General features: G+C 44.8%; 1 protein-coding gene across 2 annotated transcripts in view; it reads left to right on the top strand.

Moving 5' to 3' along the window:
* Nucleotides 1–10,281: 10,281 nt before the first annotated feature.
* UBE4B (ubiquitination factor E4B) overlaps nucleotides 10,282–12,960 on the top strand; it is an 87,454-nt gene continuing 84,775 nt past the window's right edge. For both annotated transcript variants that reach the window (XM_079777452.1, XM_079777451.1), the window contains exon 1: nucleotides 10,282–10,935. In XM_079777452.1, coding sequence (XP_079633578.1) covers nucleotides 10,912–10,935 — 24 coding nt within the window. In that variant the 5' untranslated portion in view covers nucleotides 10,282–10,911. The remainder of the gene's footprint in view (nucleotides 10,936–12,960) is intronic.

The raw sequence follows: 12,960 nt of genomic DNA, 5'->3' as shown, positions 1-12,960 counted from the left end.
CAAAGAGACATTTAAACATAAATAAATAAATAAACAATGACACAAGAATAAACCCTGTGTTTTGTGTACTCACAACACAACTGTAAACCTACGTTTGCCCACTCCAGTATATCTACCCGTCATCTCTTTGGAGAACAGACATAAATTGTCCTACATTGAGTAACTTGCCCAAGGTCACGGGGTAAGTAAACGGAGAGAACCCTTGTTCCTCATGTATGTTTCTCCCTTTACTTCTGCTGTTTTGGCCACTGGAACACCAGGAGACTGTTTCCATGAAAAAACACTTTCAACTCACGTCTTCATTCCTTTACCATGCACCGCATGCTTCCTGTGTGCTCGGATGGGCTTGGAACTTAGGGACACACGTTCCTGTGAAGTTAACTTTGCACATTCCAAGGCTCCGTGCAGATGGCACTTTCACCCTCTATTCTGGGTCCCCAGTCCCCAGTTCAGGTATGTTTGCTTCTGGCTGTAGAAGCAAAGTGAGAAAAGAACCCGCCAGCAAGCAGGCTGGAAAGCCATCTCTCCATCTTTGGATACTGTGCGTTACACGTTCTTTCTCTCGGCCTCGCGTGGCAGCTCCGCCCCATCGTCTCCTGGACTGGGTCATGACTTCCAGGTAAAGATGTGCTAGATTCTGGTTTTGACCTGACAACCAGGTAGGTGGAATCAATAACATGATTAAAGCAGGGGCTTTAATATGTGTTATTAAAGCTGAAATTATCAAAGTTATTAAAGCAATAAAGTTGAAATTTTAAAAAATAGCTCCGGTTCAAAAATGTCCAAGCCCAGCGTTCCTGTTGCTCACAGAGAAGCTTCGCAGACTGAGATTCTGTCTGGGTCTCTAACGTTTTGGTTTCAAAGAGCCCTGATCAAAGGTCTTCCCATGAAATCACTACCAGATGTTGCCTCTTCACACAACCAGGTGGAAAGGCTTGTCCTTGGCAAAGGAAGACCTTCTAGAAGGCATCTCTGTTAGCTACATGCTCTGGAAGAAAAGAAAAGAAAAAAAGGAAGAAGAAGAGGATGGGGAGGAGGAAGAGAAGCAGCATTTTAATGTTGCCTATAATAAAAATGTAATTTCTTGGAATATGACTCTTGTTAGTGTATTTTTCTTAATTTTAACAGGTTTGTTGAATTACAATTTGTGTGCCATAAAATCCACCCATTATGACCTTTACTGGTTTGGCTCAGTGGATAGAGCGTTGGCCTGAGGACTCAAGGGTCCCAGGTTCGATTCCAGTCAAGGGCATGTACCTTGGTTGCGGGCACATACCCAGTGGGGAGTGTGCCGGAGGCAGCTAATCGATGTTTCTAACTCTCTATCCCTCTCTCTTCCTCTCTATAAAAAATCAATAAAATATATTTTTTTTAAAAATCCACCCATTATAAGTGTATAGTTCCAAAAGACAAATACGTGTACAGTTCCATATTTTTCAGTAAATGTATACAGTTGTGCAACCACCCCCACAAATCAATTTCAGAGCACATCCATTGCTCCAGAAAGTCCCTTGAGCCCATTTGCCAACTATTATTTCATAACCTCTTTGGAATTTCAGACAGTGAACTCAATGGATGTACTTACAACGACTAATTGTTACATTTGCTTTCATTCTTGCCCAGGGCAAGAATCTCTACTTTATTTCCCAAAATCTACTTTATTTTTTTGTTGTTGTTGTTGTTAATCCTCACTCAAGGATATTTTTCCATTGATTTTTAGAGAGAGTGTAAGGGAGGGGGAGAGAGAGAGAGAGAGAGAGAGAGAGAGAGAGAGAGAGAGAGAGAGAGAGAAACATTGATGTGAAAGAGAGACATCCATTGGTTGCCTCCCACAGGTGCCCCGATCAGGGCCAGGAGTGGAGCCTGCAACCGAGGTACATGCCCTAAACCAGAATCCAACCCAGGACCCTTCAGTCTGCGGGCCAACGCTCTATCCACTGAACCAAACCGGCGAGGGCTCCCAAGATCTTCGGTAGGAAACTATTTTCCCCAATTTTCTTGCTCTCCCTTCATTGGAAAGGTCTTCAGTCCTGCACAGATGACAGATTTGCTCTTGATATATACTCCATGTTCTCATTAGCATCTAATTATATCTTCTGAGTCCAATATTTTAGGCCCTTTGAAAAACAGTCTTTTAATCAGTGACAATAACAAGCTTTTGGTTTAGGTTGAAAATAACAGTACATTCCCAGTCCTGTTCTCTCAGTGAAAATATTTTCTGCAAATATACTAGTAAAAATCACCAGTCATAAGATTACACAGTAACTTTTTTTTTTTTCATGAGGAGATGTAGATTTATCTTATCACTTTGAAAAATGCTTATTTTAGTATTAAGAATGACAGACAGGGCAGATTATGGTGCTGGCAGCCCCTGAAACAATTAGAACTGACAGAGGGTCAGTCAACAGGCTGAGCCCAGTACTCTTGTTATTCATAATTCTGGTGGGGTGGACACTGGTTCCCTCCCTGACATCCAGTTAATCCTTTTCCCATTTTGTTCCAGCCATATGCTCAGAATGGACATACCCGGGCTTCTGTGAGTGGGCCCAGATTGGTTTCATTGTGGTTTGAGAGCATTGTTGGCCCAATCACAGTGAAGGATTTTAATTCACTGATGGTAGTAAGAAATTTTGTTCTCCCTCTCTTCCCTCCATCTCCCACTTTTTCAAGTCAGGTGAGTCAATAAAGGACTTTAGCTTCTAAAACAGTTTGAGTTGGATTTTGTTATTTGCATTGTAAGGAGTCCTTATGGACATGCTTTAGAATAACACTGTAAGGTAAGTGGTATTATCCAAACTTTATACAATAAAAAACTGAGGGTTGGAGAAACTAAACAATTTGCTTAAAATCTACATGATTCTAGTCCTGGCTGAATAGCTAAGTTAGAGCGTCAACCCGATACGCCAAAGTTGAGGGTTTGATCTCCGGTCAGGGCACATATGAGAAACCACCAAGGAGTGCATAAATAAGTGAAGCAACAAATATGTTTCTTTCTGTCTCTCTCCCTTCCTCTTTCTCTTTCTAAAATCAATAAATAAAAATGTAAAAATCTACATGATTCTAGAGCCCATGTTATTTACCATTATGCTGTATGGTTCTCCCATCCTGTGTAAGTGTTCCTATTTCCCTGTGCATTGAAGGATGCTGGATGGCATCACTAGATTGAAAAACAGAACATATATTCCAGGGAAAAAATAATAAACAAACAAAACAAAACATATAGTCCAAATATTAAATAGACAACTCGAGCTTTCTATTCAAACACATGAATGTAAGTAAACCAAGAAAAATATTGAAAATTTGCAGGAAAAAAAGCAATAATTCCATTATAAGAAACAGACTATGTTATTTTCAAGTCAAAAGAAAAAAGAGATGCATATGCTTAGGGATGCCAAGATACAGAAACACAACAATTCATGCCAGCATTGTTTACAACTGCCTAAATCTGGAAAGATAGATTCATCGAGAATGGGATGGCTCTTTTCCTCCCTGGCTGCCTAAGAATAGACCACCATCATGAATAGCACAGTCCCTATCCGGACCAGGAAGTTCATGACCGAAGGACTTACTTCAGCAAGTGGTCATCATGTCCTTTTACCCTGGAAAGCAACAGTACTTAACACAGAAATACTGGAAAAGCTAGCCAAAGTGTACAAGACCACACCAGTTGTCATGTTTATATGTATTGTCAGAACCCATTTTGGTGGGTGGCTTTGGCATGATGTACGAGTTCTTGGATTATTCAAATAAAAAAGAACCTGATCTTAAATACAAGACACGGCCTGATTAAGGTGACTATGCAGTTTTTTCCTTGAGAGGATTAAAAAACTGGGGGGGGGGGGGAGTAAAATAGATGAATAAATTGTGGTGTGTTCATAACAATGGAATATTTTTATAGCGTTGAACATGAATAAACTACTTAAGCTAAATACAATAACATGGGTGAATCGTAATGTTGAACCAAAAAGGCAGATACAAAAAATACCATAGTATCATTGCACTTACATACAATTCAAAAGTAGGCAAAATATAAACTAATTGATTGGGATGCCCACATCGATGGTACCATTATGAAGGAAAGCAAGGAAATGATCAATGATGGAAGTCAGGATAGTGACCCCGCTAGGGTTAAGGGACAGGGTTGTGATCGGGAAGGTCTGGGGGCAGAGCCGAGGTGACTAAGGTCTGGGATTGCCTGATTCCTTGACCAAGGTGGTGAACACACAGATTTCAGTTGCTTTATAATCACTTTTCTGCACATTTCTGTAGGTGGGTTATATTTCACCATGAAACAGTATTTTGAAAGAGAGAAAAAGCTATCCCTGGAGACATGGATAAGAGTTAAAAATACTCCTTTGACTGTTTGCTCTGCTGTTTTCCTGTTGGTGCGATTTTTCGGAAAACAGAAGGCACAATCTCTGTGATTAAATCCGGTTGTGGAGAAGTGCACTAAGACATCATTTAGAAACTTGTTTCTCAGAATTATGCAGACCACAACTGCTTTCTGGTACCTCATTTTAAATGTATGTCAGCTAGAGATATAACAAAGCAGGAACTCCATATACCCATGGAAGTAAAACAGGTTTATTTGTACGTATTTTTATATCTCAACACACAGACATAACATTGATGGGAGCTTGTGATTTTTATGTGGTTGCATAAAAACAGAAACGTGCCGTGTGTTTTATAGTTGACACGGTTGACTTGCCTCCCTTTCAACAGTTGTATTGCCTCTCCGTTGGTTCTTACACACACACCGCTGGCAAGCGGGGGAGGCGGGAATATGCTCTTTTTATCCTTCCCTCACGTCAACCTCATAACCTTAGGAAACAAAACAAATTGTGTACTTTAAGATGCTTTTCTAAATTCAGTATACAACTTCTTCCTCCCTCTCTTGGGTCTGCTGTGATGTCGGCCAAGTCTCATTTGAAGATACTGGAAATATGAAGAGAGAAGCAGGAGGGGATAGGGACACAATTAGTATATTTTTGTTTGTGATTCTGTGTACCTCGCCTTCCTCCCCAAACCCATTGAATCTGATGTGACTGATTTACTGCCCTGAGCGGTGGTTACTTTCTACCAGGTCCCTTTCTAGCGGACACATTTATCAATTCTTTTCTTTTTTTTTTTTTAAACAATACCATATATGTTTTATTGATTTTTAGAGAGGAAGGGAGAGGGAGAGAGAAGTAGAAACATCAATGAGGAAAGAGAATCATGGATCGGCCACCACCTGCACGCCCCCCACTGGGGATTGAGCCCATGACCCAGGCATGTGCCCTTGACCGGAATCGAACCCGGGACCCTTCAGTCTGCAGGACAACGCTCTATCCACCGAGCCAAACCGGCTAGGGCCATCAATTCTTTTCTAAGAGTAAAGAGAGGGGGGGATAGTGACTTATGATGAAAATATAGCCAGGAGGTAGAGTCTCCTCCAGATAATTTTCTTTTTACTTCATGAGAAAATATACATCTTGAGTTGGTGACCGATTCACCTAAAAACATACTACATCTCTTTATTAAAATGCAAATATTCATTAGCTTTTAAAAATTAAACAAAACTCTTCTAATGTTAACTTTTTAAAAATATGTTTTGTTTTTAAATTGATTTGAGAGAGAGGGAAAAGAAGAGGGAGAATGAGGGAGACACATCCATCAGTGGTCTCCTGCATTCACCCCAACCAGGGACTGAAACCGCAACCTGGGCATGTGCCCTGCCTGGGAAAGGAACCCGCAGCCTTTCGGTGCGTGGTATAACTCTCAATCAACCGAGCCAGACAGGCCAGGGCAATGTTAACTTTTAAGTATAATATTGATGGAAACTGTTTTTATCAAAAAGGTATGGAGTCAGTCTATTTGGCTGTAAAATGAAAGGCGGGGGTCAAATGTTCCTGCTTTTCAGGAGATCATAAAAATGAATTATCATGTTTTAAAATGTGTGGGAGCCAGGCTGGTGTGGCTCAGTGGTTGAGCTTCAACCCATGAACCAGGAGATCACAGTTCGATTCCCAGTCAGGGCATATGCCCTGGTTGCAGGCTCGATCCCCAGTGTGGGGCGTGCAGGAGGCAGTCTCTCTCACCCATTGATGTTTCTAACTCCCTCTCCCTTCCTCTCTCTGAAATCAATAAAAACATATTAAATAATGTAGAAATTGCCCTTTTAAAAAATGTGGGGGAATAATGGCGTAAGTTGAGATCATCGTGAGGCTTTTGATACATTTCCTCCAGAATACCTTCCTGCTTCAGTGAGTCAGAGCTATGTCCTCCAAACCAGGACTAATCACCTTTTTCCTTTGGATTCCTCTAGTACTTCCCTTGAGTTTCGTTTACAGCACTTAGTACTTTCTATCCTGTATTACAGTTCTGTGTGTATTTGTCTGTCTCCTTGACTGTAAGTACCTTGTGGGTAGGGCCATAACCTTGTGTCCCGATTCACCAGTCCATCTTTGTAGCTAGCACAATGCTTTCCCATTTTAGACTTTCAGTGAGTGGTTGCCGAATGCAAGAATACGTGAGAGACTGAGTCAGCAGCACTGGTTTCTTTCCTGACGCTGGCAACCACGTCTGCCGAGCACAGCAAACACCCGCAGACATGAGGCATGCCCGTGTAACCCTGTGGAAATCAAATCCCACTCCAAGTAGGAGGAATTATTTTTTAATATATTTTTATTGATTTCAGAGAGGAAGAGAGAGGGAGAGATAGAAACATCAATGATGAGAATCACTGATTAGCTGCCTCCTGCACGCCCTCTATTGGGGATCAAGCCCATAACATGGGCATATGCCCTTGACCAGAATCGAACCCGGAACTATTCAGTCAGTAGGCTGATGCTCTATCCCAGTGATGGCGAACCTATGACACGCGTGTCAGCACTGACACGCGTAGCCATTTCTGATGACACGCGGCCGCTAAGGCAGCCGCATGCCGAGAATGAAACATTTGCTGCTCCTGAGGATGAAACATTTGCGAAATAATGTTTTTTCCTCAAAGTGACACACTACCCGAGTTATGCTCAGTTTTTTGGCGAAGTTTGACACACCGAGCTCAAAAGGTTGCCCATCACTGCTCTATCCACTGAACCAAAGTGGCTAGGGCTACACTTTACTTTTTTAAAATATATATATTTTATTGATTTATTACAGAGAGGAAGGGAGAGGGAGAGAGAGTTAGAAATATCGATGAGAGAGAAACATTGATCAGCTGCCTCCTGCACACCCACTCCTGGAGATGTGCCTGCAACCAAGGTACATGCCCTTGACCGGAATTGAACTTGGGACCCTTGAGTCCGAAGGCCGACGCTCTATTCACTGAGCCAAACTGGTTAGGGCTACACTTTACTTTTTTATTGTTTAAAAATATGTTTGATTTTTAGACAGAGGAAGGGAGAGAGAGAGAAACATCAATCGGCTGCCTATTGCACACCCCCTACTGGGGATCAAGCCCCCAACCCTGGTATGTGCCCTGACCTGGAATCTAACCGAGTGGGATGATGCTCAACCAACTGAGCCACACTGGCCAGGGCTATCATTGTACATTTTTTTTTTAAAGAATTATACATTTATTAGATCATCTGGAAACCAGAAGGGCTGAGCCCTAAAATGAACAGCTCAGAGTGGGGGTAGCAGGATATACTAGTATATGTCTCCTGTGAAGGTCAGAGTAACTGGTGGGTAGGAGGCTGGGTGTAGGCAGCCCACTGAAAACTAACTGGGTGAGGCGGTTTACTGTAAACTGAAAGCCTTTAATCATGTCTTGAGGAAACCTGTAATGAGGAGAATAAGAGGAAAACCGCTGGGGGGTGAGCGCCTCAGGCAGGGTATAATGGAGCACAGGGGGAAGGTAGAGAATGTGTCTAACATTCCAGCGTTTTCCCCCCCTGAAAGCTGGGGGTCTAACCTTCTCCTCCTCAAGGATTTTTGGCACGGAATTCTTTCAGAGAAAAAGGCACGTCGGTTCTCTCCTGTAGCTGCTTCCTGCTGAAAGGGGTAACATTTTTCTTCAACGCCAAAATCCTTGCTCTCTGTCAGAGGGCACAAAAGGAGGTTGTGATGGTGGCTGCTAGGGGTGGTATTTCCTGAGTATAAGTAGGGCTTGTAATCTGGTGGAGACAAACTTATAAGTTTTAGTATTATTGGGGCAAAAGCTAGAACAACAAGAATTATGACAAATGGTCTGGTGGAAGGAAAGAGACATCAGTCTGAAGAGTTGTAGCCACATATACCCGTATGAACACCAATGTCACCAGGCGTCCAGATTCTGGCTTACAGAGAATTCCTCTCTTGGACAGCAGATAACATGCTAAGTCAGCAGTGGTCTCATTTTATTCACTAATCCCTGACATATCTAGCTGTCAGGTTACTGTTTTAAGCAAATACCAAAAAAGAATCTCTTTTTATTCTGGAAACCAATCTTTTAAGATTGTGGTTTAGTTAACCATCCAATACAGTATATTCTTCATATGTGGCAAAATCAGGAATTACATGATACTGTTGACGCTCAATTCAGAATTGTGTAAGTTAAATGTATAAAACTTCCAGTTGTAAGATACGTCCTGCGATGTGATGTGCAGCATGGGGACTATAGTTAACAAAACTTTATATTTGAAAGTTGCTAAGAGAATAATTCTTAAACGCTCTTATCACAAGAAAATAGTGTAAGTACGTGTGGTGATGGATGTTAACTATATCGTGGTAATCATTTCACAATATATACATATATCAAATCATATTAAAACTAATATGATATGTCAATTATGTCCCAATTAAAAAAAAGTGTTCTTGTCTAGCTGAGGATGGTTTCTTTGCATTGACTCCAGAGGTCTTCCTTGTATCTGTATGTATACCCACTTCAAAGTTTTCTGGGAATCACCTGTTACCGGGGAGACGAGGAGACTAGGACACCTTGGTTCTTGTCTTCCTGAGGGAAAGGTTTCAATTAAGAGACAACGTGTAGAAAAGCAAGCAAGAATTTATTGCCCACAGCAACAACATACCCAGGACATCGAACAAGGACGGGTATAGAAGCAGCAGCGAGAGCCCAGGCTGGGCTGCCTTGGCTCACTGGGTAGTCAGAGAAGAGGAGGCTTCAGACAAGTTCAGGGGCTTATTCTGGGAGGAGCTGCCGCTGCCCATTGCTCCCCTGGTTGCAAGTCTCATGGGGTCCCTTAGAGGTTAAGGGATGGGTGCGTGAGTGGGGAGGGAAGGGCACTGGCGTGCTGCCTGGAGGGAGAGCGCCCTGGAACCGTCATTTTCAGGGGTTTTAAAGGCTGGGTGTTTGGGGAGATCTTAGGGGAGGGTCAGCTGTACGCTGATGTACCAAAATGGGATTCTCTCTTAATTTGTCTGTCCTTGCGGGTGGCTGGCAAATGCCACTTAATTGGATTCTGTTCTCTGTGCCCCTGAGTAGGGTGATTTAAGCTATTTACCCTCTGGTTGGGGAGGACAGGCGCAGGGTCCCTGATTTAGGGAAGACAGGATTTACTAGGCGGCTGCAAACTGCTATTTAACTTAGTTTCCCTATTCCGCTCGCATCACGCATTTATACTACCGTCACTTCGGAACACACTTTGAAAGAACCCACATCAGAAACTCTCTCTCTACAGCAATACAAATGGGAGGTTTTGTGTCCGAGTTCCCCTCCAAACGGGCTTTCGTTGCAGACCTGGAAGGGCGGACATGCGTTTTCGGAACGAGCGCAGTCGGGGCGGCAGAGAAGGCTCGCCCCACCCAAGGAGATGCTGTCCTTTCCTTTACCTTCTCCTCGGAGGCGGGAGGCATCGGTGCGCCGCTGAAAGGCGAGCGCCTGGCAACCACGGAGGCGCGGGGAGGCCGGGCCGCGGCCGGGAGTCCCCTCCGGACCCACCTTCCCCACGTCGGTGCGGACGCCACGCCTCGCGGCCTCCGCCTGCGCCCGCCAGCGCGGCCCTCGCGGGAGCCTACCTGCACCCGGCGCGCCGCGCCGTCCCCCCCCGCCCCCCGCGCGTCGCCATGGCACCGCGCCGCCCCGCGCCCCGCCCGCCCGCCCGCCCGCCGGCAGCTCGCTCCCCCTCCCCCGCCCACGGCCCCGCGGGGGAGGGGGTGTGCGGAGGCGGGAGCAGGCGCAGGCGAGAGGAAATCGGCGGCGCGACGCCCGCGCCTCATTGGCTGCCTCGCCGTGGGGCCAGAAGCCCCGCCTCCCCGGCGGGGTCACGTGATCCCTTTCAAAGATGGCCGCCCTGTTGTTTTGATGAATAATACTTGGTGGGGCGAGGGGGTAAGAGTAGGGGTGGAGGGGTAGGGGGATTGACTCTTTCAGCCGGAGCATCGCGAGCCCCGTCCTCCTCCTCCTCCTCCCGCTGCCCGGCTCCGGCGTGGAGGCGGGGCGTGGCCGGCCTGCTCTGGGAGGGGAGGGGCTTCCCCCTCCACTGCTGGCGCTGCCTGGGCGGCTCTGGGGTCGCCCGCCCTCGGGGTGTCCACTCTGCAGTCGAGCGGTTCCCCCCGAGGATAAAGGGTTAGGCAGGAGAGCAGGGTCTGGAGGAAGCGCAGCTGCCACGCTGCCACCGCCGCGAAGACACACCAGGCTTGGGGCACGCGGCGAGGTGGAGACCGAGCTCCCCAGCCCGGGCAGCCTGGGCAGCAGAGGGTAGGCGGGGGCGCCTGAAGGTAACCCTGTGGCGGCAGCAGTGGCGGCCCGAGGAGGCTGCTCGGGGTCCCAGCCGCCGGAGGAGTCTCCGGGGCGATCGGAGCGACCGACGCCAAGGCAGTTCAGTGCCTCGTGTGTTCTTATTTGTTCACCTCTGACTATGCAATTCTGAAACCTCCCCCATTCGGGGGACCAGACAGCCCGACAGACACCTTCCCCGCTCCTCCCGCCCTGATCTCCAAACACCGAAGGATCTCTCCCGAACGCCTTTCACCATTAAGAGGAAAGCGATGGAGGAGCTGAGCGCGGATGAGGTGAGGAGGTTGGGGGACACCTGGGGAGATTAGTTGGCAACTCTTGGGGCGCTTTTGGAAAGGGATGATAATGCGCCAGAGGTGAGGGAACGGAGATGACATTTTCCAAGAATGAAGCGAGTCCCCGAGAGGGTCTCCGGTGGTTTTCTCCTGTATCCCTTGCCTTCTTCCTTCATTCTGGACTCCATTTGCTTCTTTTCGAATCTTCTTTTAGGGCCTGCATGTCGAGGCGGTTTTAATTCTTTTCTTCAGGGTATGGAAGCAACAAGGGCTAGATGTACATCAAGTTAATGTGTGTGCGCCCGCGCGTGCGCTCGCGCCTTACTGCAGAGATTTAAAGAATAATTTTGGGTGAAATCAGAGTGTGTGTGTGTGCATTTATAAGGGAAGTGTTTGAAAAACCCAAGAATGTATGGCTATTTCACTGTGTAAGTTGATGAAGCACACGTTTGTGGTTGGGGGTGGCCTGCAGACAGATTATTTGATATTTAAAAAAAATATGTATATTCTCCATAGTTAGTGAATTCCAGCTAAATTCTGGTGATGTAACAGGCCACTTATGACTCCTGGCACACTTCTCTTTAATTCAGCCTTTTTCTAGTTTTTGTCGCTTTCAAACTTGGTTTTGCTGTAGCAGACGCGGCACAACAAGCAACTGGAAGCAGATGGCTTTGTAAACTGCCCCTGTTATGATTCTGAAGGGAGTCTTACAGATTCCTTTCTTGATGTTTTAGAGGTTATTTAACACGATTGTCATAAAAACAGTGGCAGTTAGGGTACAAGGAATTTTCCTGTGATTCTACTGACTTCTCCCTTTTCACAAATTGGGAGCTCCCCTCCCAGGACCCCTGCTGGGCTCACTCTCTTCAATCTACCTCATTTCGTCCACTGGTTCATACAAAACTTCCCTAGAGTATTGTGAAAGTAGCCATCCATCATGTTGGTTGTACTATAAAACTTCTATGCTTCAGTTTTAGCTACAGAGTGTCAATGTACAGGGTGGAGCGAAAGGAGGTTTACAGGTTTGAGTACAGAAAACACACAGTTTATTTCTGTGTTGTTATTTGTTAAATATGGTCTTATTTTCCATATGAACAACTGTAAGCCTACTCTTGCTCCACCCTGTATTTACTTTGTAACTAAAATTCTCTAGGGATGGGGCATGCAAGTGGTGGGTTAAGGGTCAGGTAGGAAAGGAAGCAAATAATTTTGTTGATCTGGATACGTTTTTGCAAAGTCAGGATTGCCCATTCTGTGTTACTGACTCTCCGGTCTCAAATACATCAGGAACGTGATCTTAAATTAGAAAACTGTTGAACAGTTTCTTTTATTCAGGCAGGAACTATGAGTTACCCTTAGAGGCACTTTGTTTTATGTAGTTCTTAAGAGTCCTCCTCCTTTTTTTTTTTTTTCTTTACTATTAATTCTAACGGTAGTTTCTCTGAAGACAAAGAATCTGTGTTTTTTGATAGTCCTTTACTTTTTTTTTCCTTGACATTCTCTAAATTGTCCCTGGCTTAGAAGTTTTTACATACTTGAGTTTTCACCAAGCAGTTTTTTCAAACCAATAAAGCATACAGACCAGTTAAAGATTCTGTATATTTGAACTGTGGCTCTTCACTTTATCCAGTCCTTGAGGAAGGTCTAACTTTTTTGTGACCATATAAGGACAAATGTAATGGTAGTGGAGGAGATAGAAAAACATCTATCAAGATCAACGATATTAAAATCATTCGAACATCTTAGTTCACGAATATAAGATCAATATAAAATTATGTTCAACAAATTAGTTGGCCTGAACACAAAGGGGTAGTTAAATACCTGGTAATTTTACTCTCAGCAGAACCTAGAACAATTTTTTTTTGAAAAAAATATTCTTAAGGTGTGTTTTTTTCCCCCCTCCTTAAATCCATTTCCTTTAATTCTAGGATTAGGTGAGCAGTTGTCAATAGAGATATTTCCAAAGCTTTTACCTTTGCATTATGACTCTATTGGTGGGAACTTCTGTCGCAGACAGGGTAGGTG

This window comes from Cnephaeus nilssonii (assembly GCF_951640355.1).
Source record: "Cnephaeus nilssonii genome assembly, chromosome: 7".
Taxonomy (NCBI): Eukaryota; Metazoa; Chordata; class Mammalia; order Chiroptera; family Vespertilionidae; genus Cnephaeus; species Cnephaeus nilssonii.
Note: the sequence above shows the minus strand (reverse complement) of the source record. Positions and strands in the feature narration are given on the sequence as shown.